At 43.0% G+C, this 13,196-nt stretch overlaps 1 protein-coding gene across 1 annotated transcript in view; it reads right to left on the bottom strand.

Annotated features, from left to right (window-relative positions):
* The window catches only part of TARS3 (threonyl-tRNA synthetase 3), a 70,362-nt gene extending 64,557 nt beyond the window's left edge, over positions 1–5,805 (bottom strand). Inside the window, exons 1-3 of the mRNA XM_032174323.2 lie at positions 5,435–5,805; positions 4,450–4,521; positions 2,513–2,709 (exon numbers count right to left, since the gene is read on the bottom strand). Of these exons, the coding sequence (XP_032030214.1) occupies positions 2,513–2,709; positions 4,450–4,521; positions 5,435–5,704 (539 nt within the window). The 5' untranslated portion in view covers positions 5,705–5,805. The remainder of the gene's footprint in view (positions 1–2,512; positions 2,710–4,449; positions 4,522–5,434) is intronic.
* Positions 5,806–13,196: the final 7,391 nt, after the last annotated feature.

Raw genomic sequence — 13,196 nt, 5'->3', positions numbered from 1 at the left:
CAGACAACAGAGGCCAGTGGAACTGCAAGGATGAGAGAGCAAGAGTGCCTCCCTCCCACAAGCCTTTGCTTCATATGATCTCAGTCCATTAAACAAGGAGACAGGAGTGAGCCAAACAAAAAAGCCATGAAACAACAGGGTGAGAAGTCTCTACCTACAAGAGTCTTTAAGTGAGATTACTTTCACGTGGAACGGATTAGCTGCAAACAGACCAGAAGCCTACTATGGCCAACTGATCATAGAAATTATATTGCCAAACAAATTATAAGCCCAGCTCACAAATATCTGTGACTATGTGATCCTTCAAGGAACCCTCAGGCCCCAGGTGTGCACCACAGAACTGAGCTGTGGAAACTGCACAGATCCCAAGAGGACAAACTGTCGTGCACTTCAGATGTGACAAATGAGGGCAATGGACAACTCTGAACTTCCCAAAGTGCAAAATCAGAGCCCATGGGGGATCATGGATAAGACAGCTGCTTCCAGAGAACAAAGGATGAACAGGTGGGCTGACACAAGCACTAACCGCTGCCAGGCTGTGGGGCCTCACAGTGGCTTCAAGCAGAATCTGATGACTTCTCTATACCAGTCCCTGCTACATTTCTCCTCCTCTTTTCCAAGCACACGCTTTGTGATTCTCTTCTGTGTACTGCATGCACATGTGGTGTGAGCAGACTTGTCTATTAGTTTATTTGTTGCTAGAATACAAGTGGTCTGCTTGATGGGGTTGTTCTGTACATCACTCAGAAATCCCAGGCTTTGAGCTATGGAACATAAGAGTTGTCTCACTTGGGGAGTGAGTGTGTCAGACGTTGAAAGAAGAGTACCCACAGATATCTGGATGTCAGAGGGGCAGACTGTGGCAGACTCTGTTGTTCCATAAACCATTCCTCTCTTCCATGGTATGAATGCTTTAGGTGGACATGTGGCTGGGCGGCCGTTGGAGCTATATTCCCATTCTCTCTTACAGCTAGGCATAGCCATGTGACTAAATGTGAGCTAAGAGGATGTAAGTGGAAATCGAAGCCAGCCACTATGGGGTCTTGGCCTCAAAGCATCATTGTTCTGCAGCTTCTCTTCCTCCTGACTGTAGGCAGGCCCATGCAAGGACCCAGCTTCCACCACTAGACACAAAGAAACCCTACCTAGGGGACAGCAGATCAACAAGATGGGAGGAGGCTGGGTCCATAAATAACTGCATGGACCAGAAATGTCCACTAGGCTGGACTGGTCACTTCTAGATGGTTAGCTTGCATTAGAAGCCCCTGGAGGGCTCATAAAAACACTGATGGCTGATCAGTTCAGGGGGTTTGAGGTGGGACCCCCAAATTTGCTTTTCTAACAAGTTTCCAGGTGATGCCCATGCTGCTGGTCTGGGTCTACACTTTGAGAAATACTGACCCAACACATTTAACATGCAACCTGACTCTCCATGAGAAAACAAGCTTATTCTTGCCTCAAAACCTGTTTTCTCCTAGCACATCACTCCTCCTGGAAAAAATGAAAATAGGTGGAGAGAGCATTTAACAATATAATAGGATGACTCAGAAATACAATCTTAGCCATAGTTTTCAAAGAAAATCTGAGAATTTCAGTTGTTGAAACAGTTTGCTTTTTAAATGATAAACATTTATTTACATGGCATTAATACAATTGTATAGAAGCTATATAATTGTATTTATATAATAGCTTCTAAACAATTGCATTTAACGCTAAGAATTAACATTAGTCAAAACAATATAAGTTCACTAACATATCTAATTTCTAGAAAGGTCAAAGCACTTTCCAAGACCGATAATAGGTCTAACACATATATCTTCAATCTATAATTAAGACCTGTAAAAACTCATGGAAATTACTTGATTGACGAATAAACTCAGTGTAAAATGGCCTGTCAAGAATTACAGATTTTTTTCTCTCCTATATATTTTTATTAGAACAGGAAATGATTGTGTTCTGATATTCAACTACTTATTTACATGGCCCTTGGAGAAGCCAGAGGAAAAAATTAAATACATTTAATGTATTCAACTGAATAAGAAAAAAAAATTTAGCTGATACGGTTTGGCTGTGTGCCCATCCAAACCTCATCTTGAACTGTAGTCCCCATAACCCCCATGTTTTGTGGAAGGGACCCAGTGGGAGGTGATTGAATCACAGGGGCTGTTACCTCCATGCTGTTCTTTGATAGTGAGTGCGTTCTCATGAGATCTGATGGTTTCACAAGGGATTTTCCCCCTACTTTGCTCTGCACTTCTCCTTGCTGCTGCCATGTGAAGAAGGACATGCTTGCTTCCCCTTCTGCCACGATTGTAAGTTTTCTGAAGCCTCCCCAGCCCTGCAGAACTGTGAGTCAATTAAATCTTCTTCCTTTATAAATAACCCAGTCTTGGATATGTCCTTTTAGTATTGTGAGAATGAAGTAACACATTAGCGGTCCCTAAGAAAACATTTTCACCAGGCTCCAGTATAATTACTTAATATTGAATATCTTTTCCACACTATAGTTTACCTAATTTCAGCAGCCACTTGGTAAGGCGTTGTTTTCCAGACTTCCCCTTGCACTGTTTGCCCACCAGCCACTCTTACTGTGATGATATTGCTTGTATCCCCCTTTTTTCCATAAATGGCAAGTAAGAGCTGATGGTCTTTCTTCAGTATTTCAAAAAGCTTCAATCTTTCCTTTATGAAAATTGGTTGATGTTTCACCTGGAAATTATTAGAACATAATGAGATTAATATATACAGCCTACTGTTTTCCAGTTGCTCAACTCTGAATCAGCCTCACCCCCTCACTGCCTTCTCAGTTCTACAGATGGTCCCAAACTTACCACGGTTTGAATTACGATTTTTATTTTTTTGTTGTTGTTTGGTTTGTTGTTGTTGTTGTTGCTGCTGTTTTGAGATGGAGTCTTGCTTTGTCGCCCAGGCTGGAGTGCAGGGGCACGAAGTCAGCTCACTGCAGCCTCTGCCTCCCAGGTTCAAGTGATTTTCCTGCCTTAGCCTCCCGAGTAGCTGGGATTACAGGCACGCACCACCCTGCCAGACTAATTTTCGTATTTGTAGTAGAGATGGGGTTTCGCCACGTTGGCCAGGCTGGTCTTGAACTCCTGACCTCAAATGATTTACCTGCCTTGGCCTCCCAAAATGCTGGGATTACAGGCGTGAGTCACCATACCCAGCCACAATTTTTCAACTTTGATGATGTGAAAGTCATATGCACTCAGTAGAAACTGTACTTTCAGTATCCATATAACCATTCTGTTTTTCACTCAGTACAGTATTCAATAAATTACATGAGATATTCAACACTTCATAATAAAATAGGCTTTGTGTTAGAGGATTTTGCCCAACTGTAAGCTAATCTAAGTGTTCTGAGCACTTTTAATATAGGCTAGGCTAAGCTACGATGATCACTAGCTTAGGTGTATTAAATACATTTTTAACTCACATTGGTTTTATTGGGACATAACCCCACTGTAAGACTAAGAGCATGTGTACTTCCCACCTCCAAAAGGTTCCTCTCTGCCTAATTTCTCCTTAGCTCTAAAGGTCCACCTCAAAGCCTGCCTCCTCTACCTATTTTACTCGCTGGCACCTCCCCCCCTTTGTTTTCTTTGAGACAGCCGCACGCCCAGCCCCCATGACACCTCCCTTTTCTACTGTTTACAGAATGTGTACACAGTCACACATTACAGCACTTACTTGTACACCATCGTACTCTGTTCACTAGTTGTTTGCCCTGAGTCTGCCTGAATTCCTCAACCAGACTAATTTCTGTGGGCCCAGGTATTCCTCCTCCACTCCTACCAAATGTTGATGCTAGATAAATACTTACTGGTTGTTTTAATGCTTTATATACAAAAGCAAAGTAGCTAGTTTCCTGAATACAAAAAAAAAAAAAAAAAAGCCGGGCGCAGTGGCTCACGCCTGTAATCCCAGCACTTTGGGAAGCCGAGGCGGGCGGATCACGAGGTCAGGAGATCGACATCCTCCTGGCTAACACGGTAAAACCCCATCTCTACTAAAAAAAAAAAAAAAAATAGCCAGGCTTGGTGGCATGCACCTGTAGTCCCAGCTACTCAGGAGGCTGAGGCAGGAGAATCGCTTGAACCTGGGAAGTGGAGGCTGCAGTGACCGAGATCATGCCATTGCACTCTAGCCTGGGCAACAGGAGCAAACCTCCGTCTTAAAAAAACAAAACAAACAAACAAAAAAAAACAACTGCTAGCACAACTTAAATCGATTAAATACACGTGTTTATAAAATATGGGCAGCTCATTTCTCAAGACATCTCATATTTAAGGCTTGAAAAGTTTTAAATACACGAATGTGACCCAAATAATAATTTAATCAGTAATTTTTATTGGAAATCCTAGGTAATTAACTATATACACATATTTAAAATTACAGGTAGTATTTCATATTGTTTCCACAGCAACAACTTACCTCGCTGTCAGCCTCGCTTTCCTTCATTTCCTTCTTTTTCATGTCCTTGTCTTGGCTTTGACTAGAAGGAGGCTGAAAGATAAATTACAAATGACTCACATCAATGGCAAGAAAAAGCAACACATCTTAAGAAGAGAGTCATGCCAGCAGGCTGCAAGTGCCCCGTGTTTAGAAGCTCATAGCTGGGCTCTCCTGACCAACAGCTACAACTCTCAGTGGGCAAGTCATCCTCCAGGGTTCAGTCCTTCCTGTCACACTGTTGCTAAGCACATTTAATATACTGTGCTCTTGAAAACTTTTTGTCCTGAACTTTAAACAAATAATGTGGCTGGAAAATGTGTGGTTGCTGCCCACCACATCAAATGCACTATTTCCTGAAGATGTTGCTAGTTCACCGCAGCTGTCCTTCCTAAAGGACTGCAGAACATCTCACAGCCTGAGAAGCTTCAGGACTCAGAAGTTTATGATGTTAAAAGAAGATAATTTATCCTTTCTACAAATCATAAAATACCGTATTAAATAAAAATGTTAAATATACAGCTATCCTCTCAAGATAAACTACCAAAACAAGAGCACAAAAAGCTAAAACTTCTCGTCCAAAAAAAACCCAACAACAAAAAAGAACCAGAGGGAATGAAAGAGTTTACGTACGCAGCTGTTATTCTGCCCAAGGAAGGAATAACGAGTTTTAAACACTCCAGCATTTTTTCAAACAAATGAAAACCCTATTTCTGCTACTGAAGAAGATGTGTGGCAGGCTCTTTAATGGACGAATTCAGAAATCAACAGCATTTGGTTAAGTCTGGCGACTGCTGGAAACCCAGCGGCTCCCCAGGTCACACGGGAGCACCAAGCAGGGCAGGGCACTGGGCGGGCACTCTCCCAGGGCGCCCCCGCACCTGCCCCCGGGGTTGAAAACCGTTCGGTGCGCACCGTCTCGGTCCGCCCCGCCGCGTCCTCTCCTGTGTCCCCACCGCCCGGTTACCTGTGCGCCGGCCTCCAGCGTGGCCTGGCGGCTCCGCTCCTCGGCGAGGCACAGCCGCAGGCTGCACAGGCAGTGGCGCAGGTCGCGGTTCTCGGCCCGGAGCTGCGCTACCTCCCGCGAGAGGCACGGCCCCTCCGCCTGGCAGCTGCAGGGCGCGTTCAGCTGCTCGTCCCTCAGGCGCTGGACCTCCGACCACAGCCAGCGGATGTCCTCCTCCTGCCGCTCCAGGCGCGACGCCACGGCCTCCGCCGCCAGGGCCTCGGCCGCCATGGCGGCCCCCCTCAGGCACCGACGCCGAGCGGGGTGCCCGCGACTGCGGCGAGTGCGACGCGGACACTCAGCGCAGGGCAGAAGACAGGGCTCCCGGGAGGGGCGGGGCGATGGGGCGGCGACGCAGCCATGGGGCGGCGATGGAGCCGAGGCCTACACGTTGCAGGGGCGGGGCGCTGGGCGGGGCGGGGCGCCGGGCGAGGGGCGGGGCGCTGGGCGGGGAGGGGGCGGGCGCTGGGCGGGGGCGGGGCGCTGGGCTGGGAGGGGCGGGGCGCTGGGCTGGGAGGGGGCGGGGCGGGCGCTGGGCGGAGCGCCGGTGGGGGCGGGGCGCGGAGGGGCGGGGCGCTGGGCGGGGAGGGTCAAGGCTTAGGCCAGATACCCTGCAGGGGCGGGACTGGGCCTGAGGCCAGGCCCACCGTAGGGTTAGGGGCAGTGGGGAAATGGGGTCTGAAGGGCCTCCCCTGCCCTTCGAGGCCTGTCTAGAGGCTATTGGTAGTAGTTTTTAGTCCGTTGAAAAGAAAATCTTCCAAAACCTTGCAAAAAGACCATCATCTGCGTTCTCCAAAAAGGCTTCACCCTTTCCTCCTCTTGAATTCTGGCAGTCACCATTCTTTTGCCTTGCAAACAGGTTCTAAAAAGTGGCCATTTATTATAAATGGACTTTCTGGCCTTTCATGCCAAAGTTGCCCAAGTACTGAGGCCGCTGGGCCAGGGCATATTGAAAATCGCTGTGAAATCTAAATCTGACCAGCACGAAATTGCTGGCTCCTTGAGTCTAGGGCAAATGCCACATATATCTTTGTATCCCTCTTAACCATGAGCGTGAAACTTCCTGGAGCAGGAACACAAATTGATTTTTATCACTATTCTTAGGGCTTAGATGTGACAAACACTGTTCTAAAGTCTGTAATAGTAGTAACTCCTTTAATCCTCATAACAAGAGATACTGTTATATCTGCTTATAGCTGGAGAAATTGAAGCACAGCGAGACTGTGTCACTTGACTAAAGTCCCACAGCCACTGCATGACAAAGGTGGAATCAAACTCAGATAGTCTGATGCCAGTTTCTACACACTTAACACTGGTACTTTTCAACTTTGGCAGAATTTAATCGAGCATGTCATATAATGTGATACAGGTAATAATGCCCTAAGAGTCCTGAAGTGGAAAAGCTTAGCTTGGACTGGTGTGGTTTGAGAAAGGGAGAAATTGCTCTGGAAAATAAAGGTTGGGAGATGTTAGCAAGGAGGAAAGGCAGGTAAATTCCACTCTAGGAGCAGAATCAGTGCAGGAGAAGGAGCAGAGGGGGACAAGCTCATTGGATTAAGCTAAGTGGAATCCCAAACAGCACCCAGGAGGAGATTCCATGAAGTATGTTGCTAACCAATATCACTGTATCTTTTTTAGTCCTTCCTCAGGAAGCCTCTGGATACAGTTACACAGGACCCACTGGCTCCTCATTATTCATCATTTCTCAATCCACTGCCATGGAGTTTCTGCTTCTGCCATTCTGTCATGACCAACACATCACTGAATGTCGTGGACCCACTTAAGCCACCCCAGAATTTCCTTGGGACCCTTTGGAATTTGTCTCTCTTGGGTCTCCGCTCCCAATCCCTACGCAACCACCAGTCTGCTTCCTGTCACTATAGGTTAGTTTGCATTTTCTTGATTTTCTACAAATGGAACCACACAGTATGTCCTCCTTTTGTTTAGCTACTTTCACTCGGCACAATAATTTTGATGTTTACCTATGTTTGTGTGTATCTATTGTTATTTCTTTTTTTCTGAGTAGTATTCCATTGTATGGATATACCATAATTTGTTTATTCATTTGTTGATGGAAAATTTGGGTTATTTCCAGGTTTTAGCTAGGATCACACAATACCCAGTGAGCCCACTGGGTTTCCAAACTCACATTGTAGTTATTTCCTCAGTTCTAGAATGCAGAGTTTGAATAGATATACTCCAAACTGGCAGAATCCCTACAATGTTTCCCTGACCCTTGGACATAAGGCTATTATTCTGGTAGGAAAGGCCAAGCAGAAACCACGAGAACTTTATCAACATACAAAAATAGTAAATCAAAAGCAATACTGCATTCCTGAAGGAATTGCACAGATTACTGCTACCCTCAAGAACTTGAAAGATGCAGGGGTGGAGATTCGCATCACACCCCATTTACCTTACCTTACCATCCCATTTACATTTAGCCTATGTAGAAGACAAATGGATGTTAGAGAATTATAGTAGATTAATATAAATTTAATTAGATGATGATTCCAGTTGCAGCTGCTCTTCCAGATATGATTTCATTGTTGGAGTAAATCAGCATAACCCCTAGCACCTGATATGCACCTATTGAGCTGGCTAATACTTTTTTCTTTATATCTATTAGTTAAGGGCTATCAAGCACCATTTTATTTCAGCTGACAAGGCTGGCAATACACCTTCACAGGGTAGCACCTCAAGACAATATAAACTCTTTAGTTTTATGTGATAATCTAGTCCACAAGGACTTTGATTGCTGCTGTATTCCATAGGATATCATGCTGGTGTCCTATCATTGATGATAGCATGCTGATTTTCCCTGATGAGCAGGAAATAGCAAACACTATAGTCACCTTGATAAGGCACATGGAGGTCATAGAGAAGGAAATATATCCCCAAATGTAAAAATTCAGAGGGCTGTCACCTCAGTGAAATTTCCAGGCATTAAGTAGTTCAGAGCATTCAGAGATGTCAGTTCCAAGGTGGAGGATAATTAGTCCCTTTTACTAAAAGGCATAAGGCCTACTTGGGCCTCTTTGGAGGCAACATATACCTCATTTGGACATATTTTTCTAAACCAATTACTACGTAACTCAAGACTGCCAGTGTTAAGTAAGACTGAGAACCTAAGAAGATTCTGAAACAGGTAATGCTGCTATGCAAGCTACTTTTCTATGTGGGCCACATGAACAACAGATCTGATGGTGCTTGAAATGTCTGTGGCAGATAAGAGTTACCCAACCTAGAGTGCAGTGGTAAGCTCTTGGCTCACTGCAACCTCGACCTGCTGGGCTCAAGCAACCCTCCCACCTCAGCCTCCTCAGTAACTGGGACTACAGGTGCATACCACCATGCCCAGCTAATTAAAAAAAAATTTTGTAGTGATGGGGTCTTGCTATGTTGCCCAGGCTGGTCTTGAACTCTTGGCCTCAAGAGATCTTCCCACCTTTGCCTCCCAAAGTGTTGGGATTAACTATTCTGCTTTTGAGAAGCAGCTTCTGGTTTGCTTCTGGGCTATAGTAGAGACTGAGTGCTTTATCAGGCACCATCAAATTACCATGCTACCCAAGTTTCCCTCCATGAATTGAATGTTATTTGACCCATCAAGCCATAAGGTTGGGTATATACAGCAGCATCCTATCATTAAATAAAAGAGGTGTAGGCCAGATCAGGCTCAAACAGATTATGTACGAGTTTTTGGCATAAACAAGTCACCCAGATGATCACAACTCCTGTGGCCTCATGAAAAGTTTCATATGACCAGTTGACTGAGGAAGGTAAAATTTGGCCATGATTTACAGATGGTTCTGCACTCTTGTGGAGCAGAAGCTTCTTTAAGTTGACTCCTGAGAATTTAATTGCTTCCTTGATTTTTGGTTTGATAAAATGTTCCAGCACCTTATATTCAAGGAATCTATTATTTCTCCAAGGTGGCCTAGTCCATTTTAATGGGAATTGTAATTTAAATCACACAATGTGGGTCTTGGCAGCAGTCTTTGTTTTTAGGACTTTTCTGTATTTAGGATTGCCAGATAAAATACATTTACATTTGAACTTCAGATAAACAAAAAATAATGTTTATATAAATATGTCCCATGCAATATTTGAGACATATACTAAAAAATTATTCAAGCCAAAAAGCATTAAATAAGACAAAGAAGGACATTTTGTAATGTTAAGTGCCACATTCCACAATGAAAATATAGCAATTATGAATATCTATACACCTGTAATTTGAAAAAAACTACAGGAAACTAAAGGAGAAAGAGAAACACACTAATAAAAGGAAAATAACAAGGCTGGGCGTGGTGGCTCATGCCTGTAATCCCAGCACTTTGGGATGCTGAGGTGGGCAGATCACCTGAGGTCAGAAGTTCGAGACCAGCCTGACCAACATAGAGAAGTCCCATCTCTACTAAAAATACAAAAAATTAGCTGGGTGTGGTGGCGCATGCCTGTAACCCCAGCTACTTCGGAGGCTGAGGCAGGAGGATCGCTCGAACCTAGGAGGTGGAGGTTGTGGTGAGCTGAGATCATGCCATCGCACTCCAGCTTGGGCAACAAGAGCAAAACTCCATCTCAAAAAAAAAAAAAAAAAGGAAAATAACCACTCTCTGAGTACATTCAAGTGCCCCCATAAAAAAGGATGTAAAAGACCCAAACAATATAATTAAAAAGTAGATATTTTGAATATATTCACATTATCAATATGTATATATATCTATCTATATAAACTATACTCTGAAAATGGAAGATGCACCTTCCTCTTAAACAAATGTATAGATTCTTCATATAAATTAATCATTTGTAGAGCTCAAGAAAGACCTCAGTAGGTTTCATAAAGTAGAAACATTAGGTACAACAATCTCAGCCCCCAATGCAATAAAATTAGAAATTAAAAATAAAACAACAACAAAAAGCCTTTTCACATGGAAATTTTAAAACTCTTAAGCATCTCTTTATTGAAAGGAGAAATGAAAAAGGAAAGTACAGACTTTCTTTAAAATAGTGATAATGAAAATACTACAAATCTATGCAATACACAGATCAACAATCAGAAAAAAATTCATAACTCTTAACACCTATATTGATAAAAACAAAAGAATGGAAATAAATTCTCAACTGAAAAATTGAGAAAAATGACAGCAAAATAAAGCAATGACAAAGTTCTAATAACACTAAATATACATTTCTTTTTCAACCCAGCAATCCCACTTCTAGAAATTTATTCCGAAGATACAAGAATGCAAAAATGCAAATGCACACAAATTCAATGTAAGAGTTGTGATTGTAAAGTACCTCATAGGAGATTGGTTCAATAAGCTATAGTGCACACACAAAATGGAGCACTATGAAGCTGTTAAAAAAATAATTAAGAGGATCTCTGAACTGATATGGAACGATTTCCAGGAGATTTTATGAGGCAAAAAAAGTAATGTTCAGGCTGGGCACGGTGGCTCATGCAAGTAATCCCAGCACTTTGGGAGGCCAAGGCAGGCAGATCACAAGGTCAAGAGATTGAGACCATCCTGACCAACATGGTGAAACCCCGTCTCTGCTAAAAATACAAAAATTAGCTGGGCGTGGTGGTGCACGCCTATAGTCCCAGCTATGCAGGAGACTGAGGCAGGAGAATTGCTTGAACCAGGGAGGTGGAGGTTGGAGTGAGCCAAGATCATGCCACTGCACTCCAGCCTGGCAACAGAGTGAGACTCCGTCAAAAAAAAAAAACAAAAACAAACAAACAAACAAAAAAAACAGTAATGTACACATGTAGTATGTTACATGTTGTATAAGGAAAAAGAGAAAATAAAAAACATGCATATATCTGCTTATCATCACAAAAAGAAACAGAAAATAAACTAGAAAACAGTGAATTTGGTTATCTACAAGTAGATAACCAAGAGATAAAGGTCCCGACCTCTAATACCTTTCCCCATTAAAGGGCTCCTGGCAGAAAGGCCTATTCCAGAGCTGGGACATTGACTTAGTCCATTTATGTTGCTACAAAGAAATACCTGAGGCTGGATAATTTATAAAGAAAATAGGTATATTTGGCTCACACTTCTGCAGGCTGTACAAGAAGCATGGTGCCAGCATTTGCATCTGGTGAGGGTTTCAGGAATCTTCCATTCATGGCAGAAGGCAAAGGGGAGCCCACATGTACAAAGGTCACATGACAGGAGACCAGAAGCAAGAGAGAGGGGACAGAGATGCTAGGCTGTTTTAGATAATTAGTTCTCACAGGTGCTAAGAGTGAGAACTCAATCATTACTGTGAGGACAGCACCAAGCCATTCATAAGAGATCTGTCCTCATGAACCAGACACCTCCCACTAGGCCCCACCTGCAACACTGGGGGTGAAATTTCAACATGAGATTTGGAGGGGACAAATATCCAAATGATATCAGACATGTGAGTTCAAGATAAGCCTAGAGCACTTTGTTTTGCTGGAAATTAATGAAGCGCTCTCCACAAAAATGATGGGAACATGATACAAGGGCATAGGAACCAGCTTGAAGGGATCTCACCAGCCAAACCAACTGAACTTCAAAAATAATTAAGTAATGAATTGTAAACCATTAAAAAATATGGGAACTCACAAGTCCAACCAATAATAGAAAAAAATGGGAGAGAAGCCAGAGCTCAGTTTATAGTCTATGCCAAGGACTAAATGGCAAACACAGGTAAATGGGAAATTAGAAAACCATCACTTCGCCCACCTTCATAGTAAGGACTGGATCAGACAAGAATCATCATGCTCAATCTAGGGGGCAGTGCTGAAAAGCAGCAGGATACTGGCATGGACATAAAATGTTCCCCCACAGGCTGTTAACCAGGTGCAAGGGAGAAAACAAAAAGTAATTATACAATGGAGAAATCAGGCAATATCTTGATCAGGTGATCAGAATGAACATCACCTATGAGGAACAGGTGGACTTTATGTACCTCCAGATGTGATATTCTAAAGAAGGTATAACATCCCTGTACAGAATTTATACCAAGAATACATAACCCCAATCTAATCACAAGGAAACAGCACATAAACACAAAATGAAGAACATTTGTTTTTAATGGTGGAGGGGAGAAACTGAATTCTTCAAAAATATTTATATAATGAAAGACAAAATCTGGAATGCTCCAGATTAAATGATACTAAAGTCATGATGATTAAATGCAATACCTTACCCCAGATTGGATCCTGGAAGGGGTAAAATTGCTATAAAGAACACTATTAGACAAACTGACAAAATTGGAATACAGATGGTACATTAGATAAAAGCATTGTTCATGTAAATTTATGAAGTTGATAATTGTTCTAAAGCTATATGAGATCTCCATTCTTCATAAAAATAAGCCAAAGTATTTAGTTATGATGTATGTAACTCATGTTCAAATGGTTCAGAAAAAAAATTATAGAAAGAGAGAAGAAATGTTAAAGGATAAAATGTTTGCCTCAAATGTAAGCTTCTTAAAACATCCGTAAGATTATGCTTACTCCCCTGGGTAAAACCATCAGGAGCTTTCTACTGCAAATAAAGTAAAATCCAAATTCTTTATCAGGACCTACCAGGCCAGCAAGATCGAGCCTCTGATGGCCTCTCTTAGATTATACCATGACCCCCAAACCCTGCAACCCCTGTGCTGGTTCATGGAGCTCTCAGATCCTCGGAAACACCCCTCTCTCCTGCCTCTGGGATTTTACACATTCGGTGTCTTG

Source organism: Hylobates moloch, unplaced genomic scaffold (genome assembly GCF_009828535.3).
Source record: "Hylobates moloch isolate HMO894 unplaced genomic scaffold, HMol_V3 SCAFFOLD_14, whole genome shotgun sequence".
NCBI lineage: Eukaryota > Metazoa > Chordata > Mammalia > Primates > Hylobatidae > Hylobates > Hylobates moloch.
The sequence above is the reverse complement of the archived record's forward strand: the minus strand, read 5'-3'. Positions and strand labels throughout refer to the sequence as shown.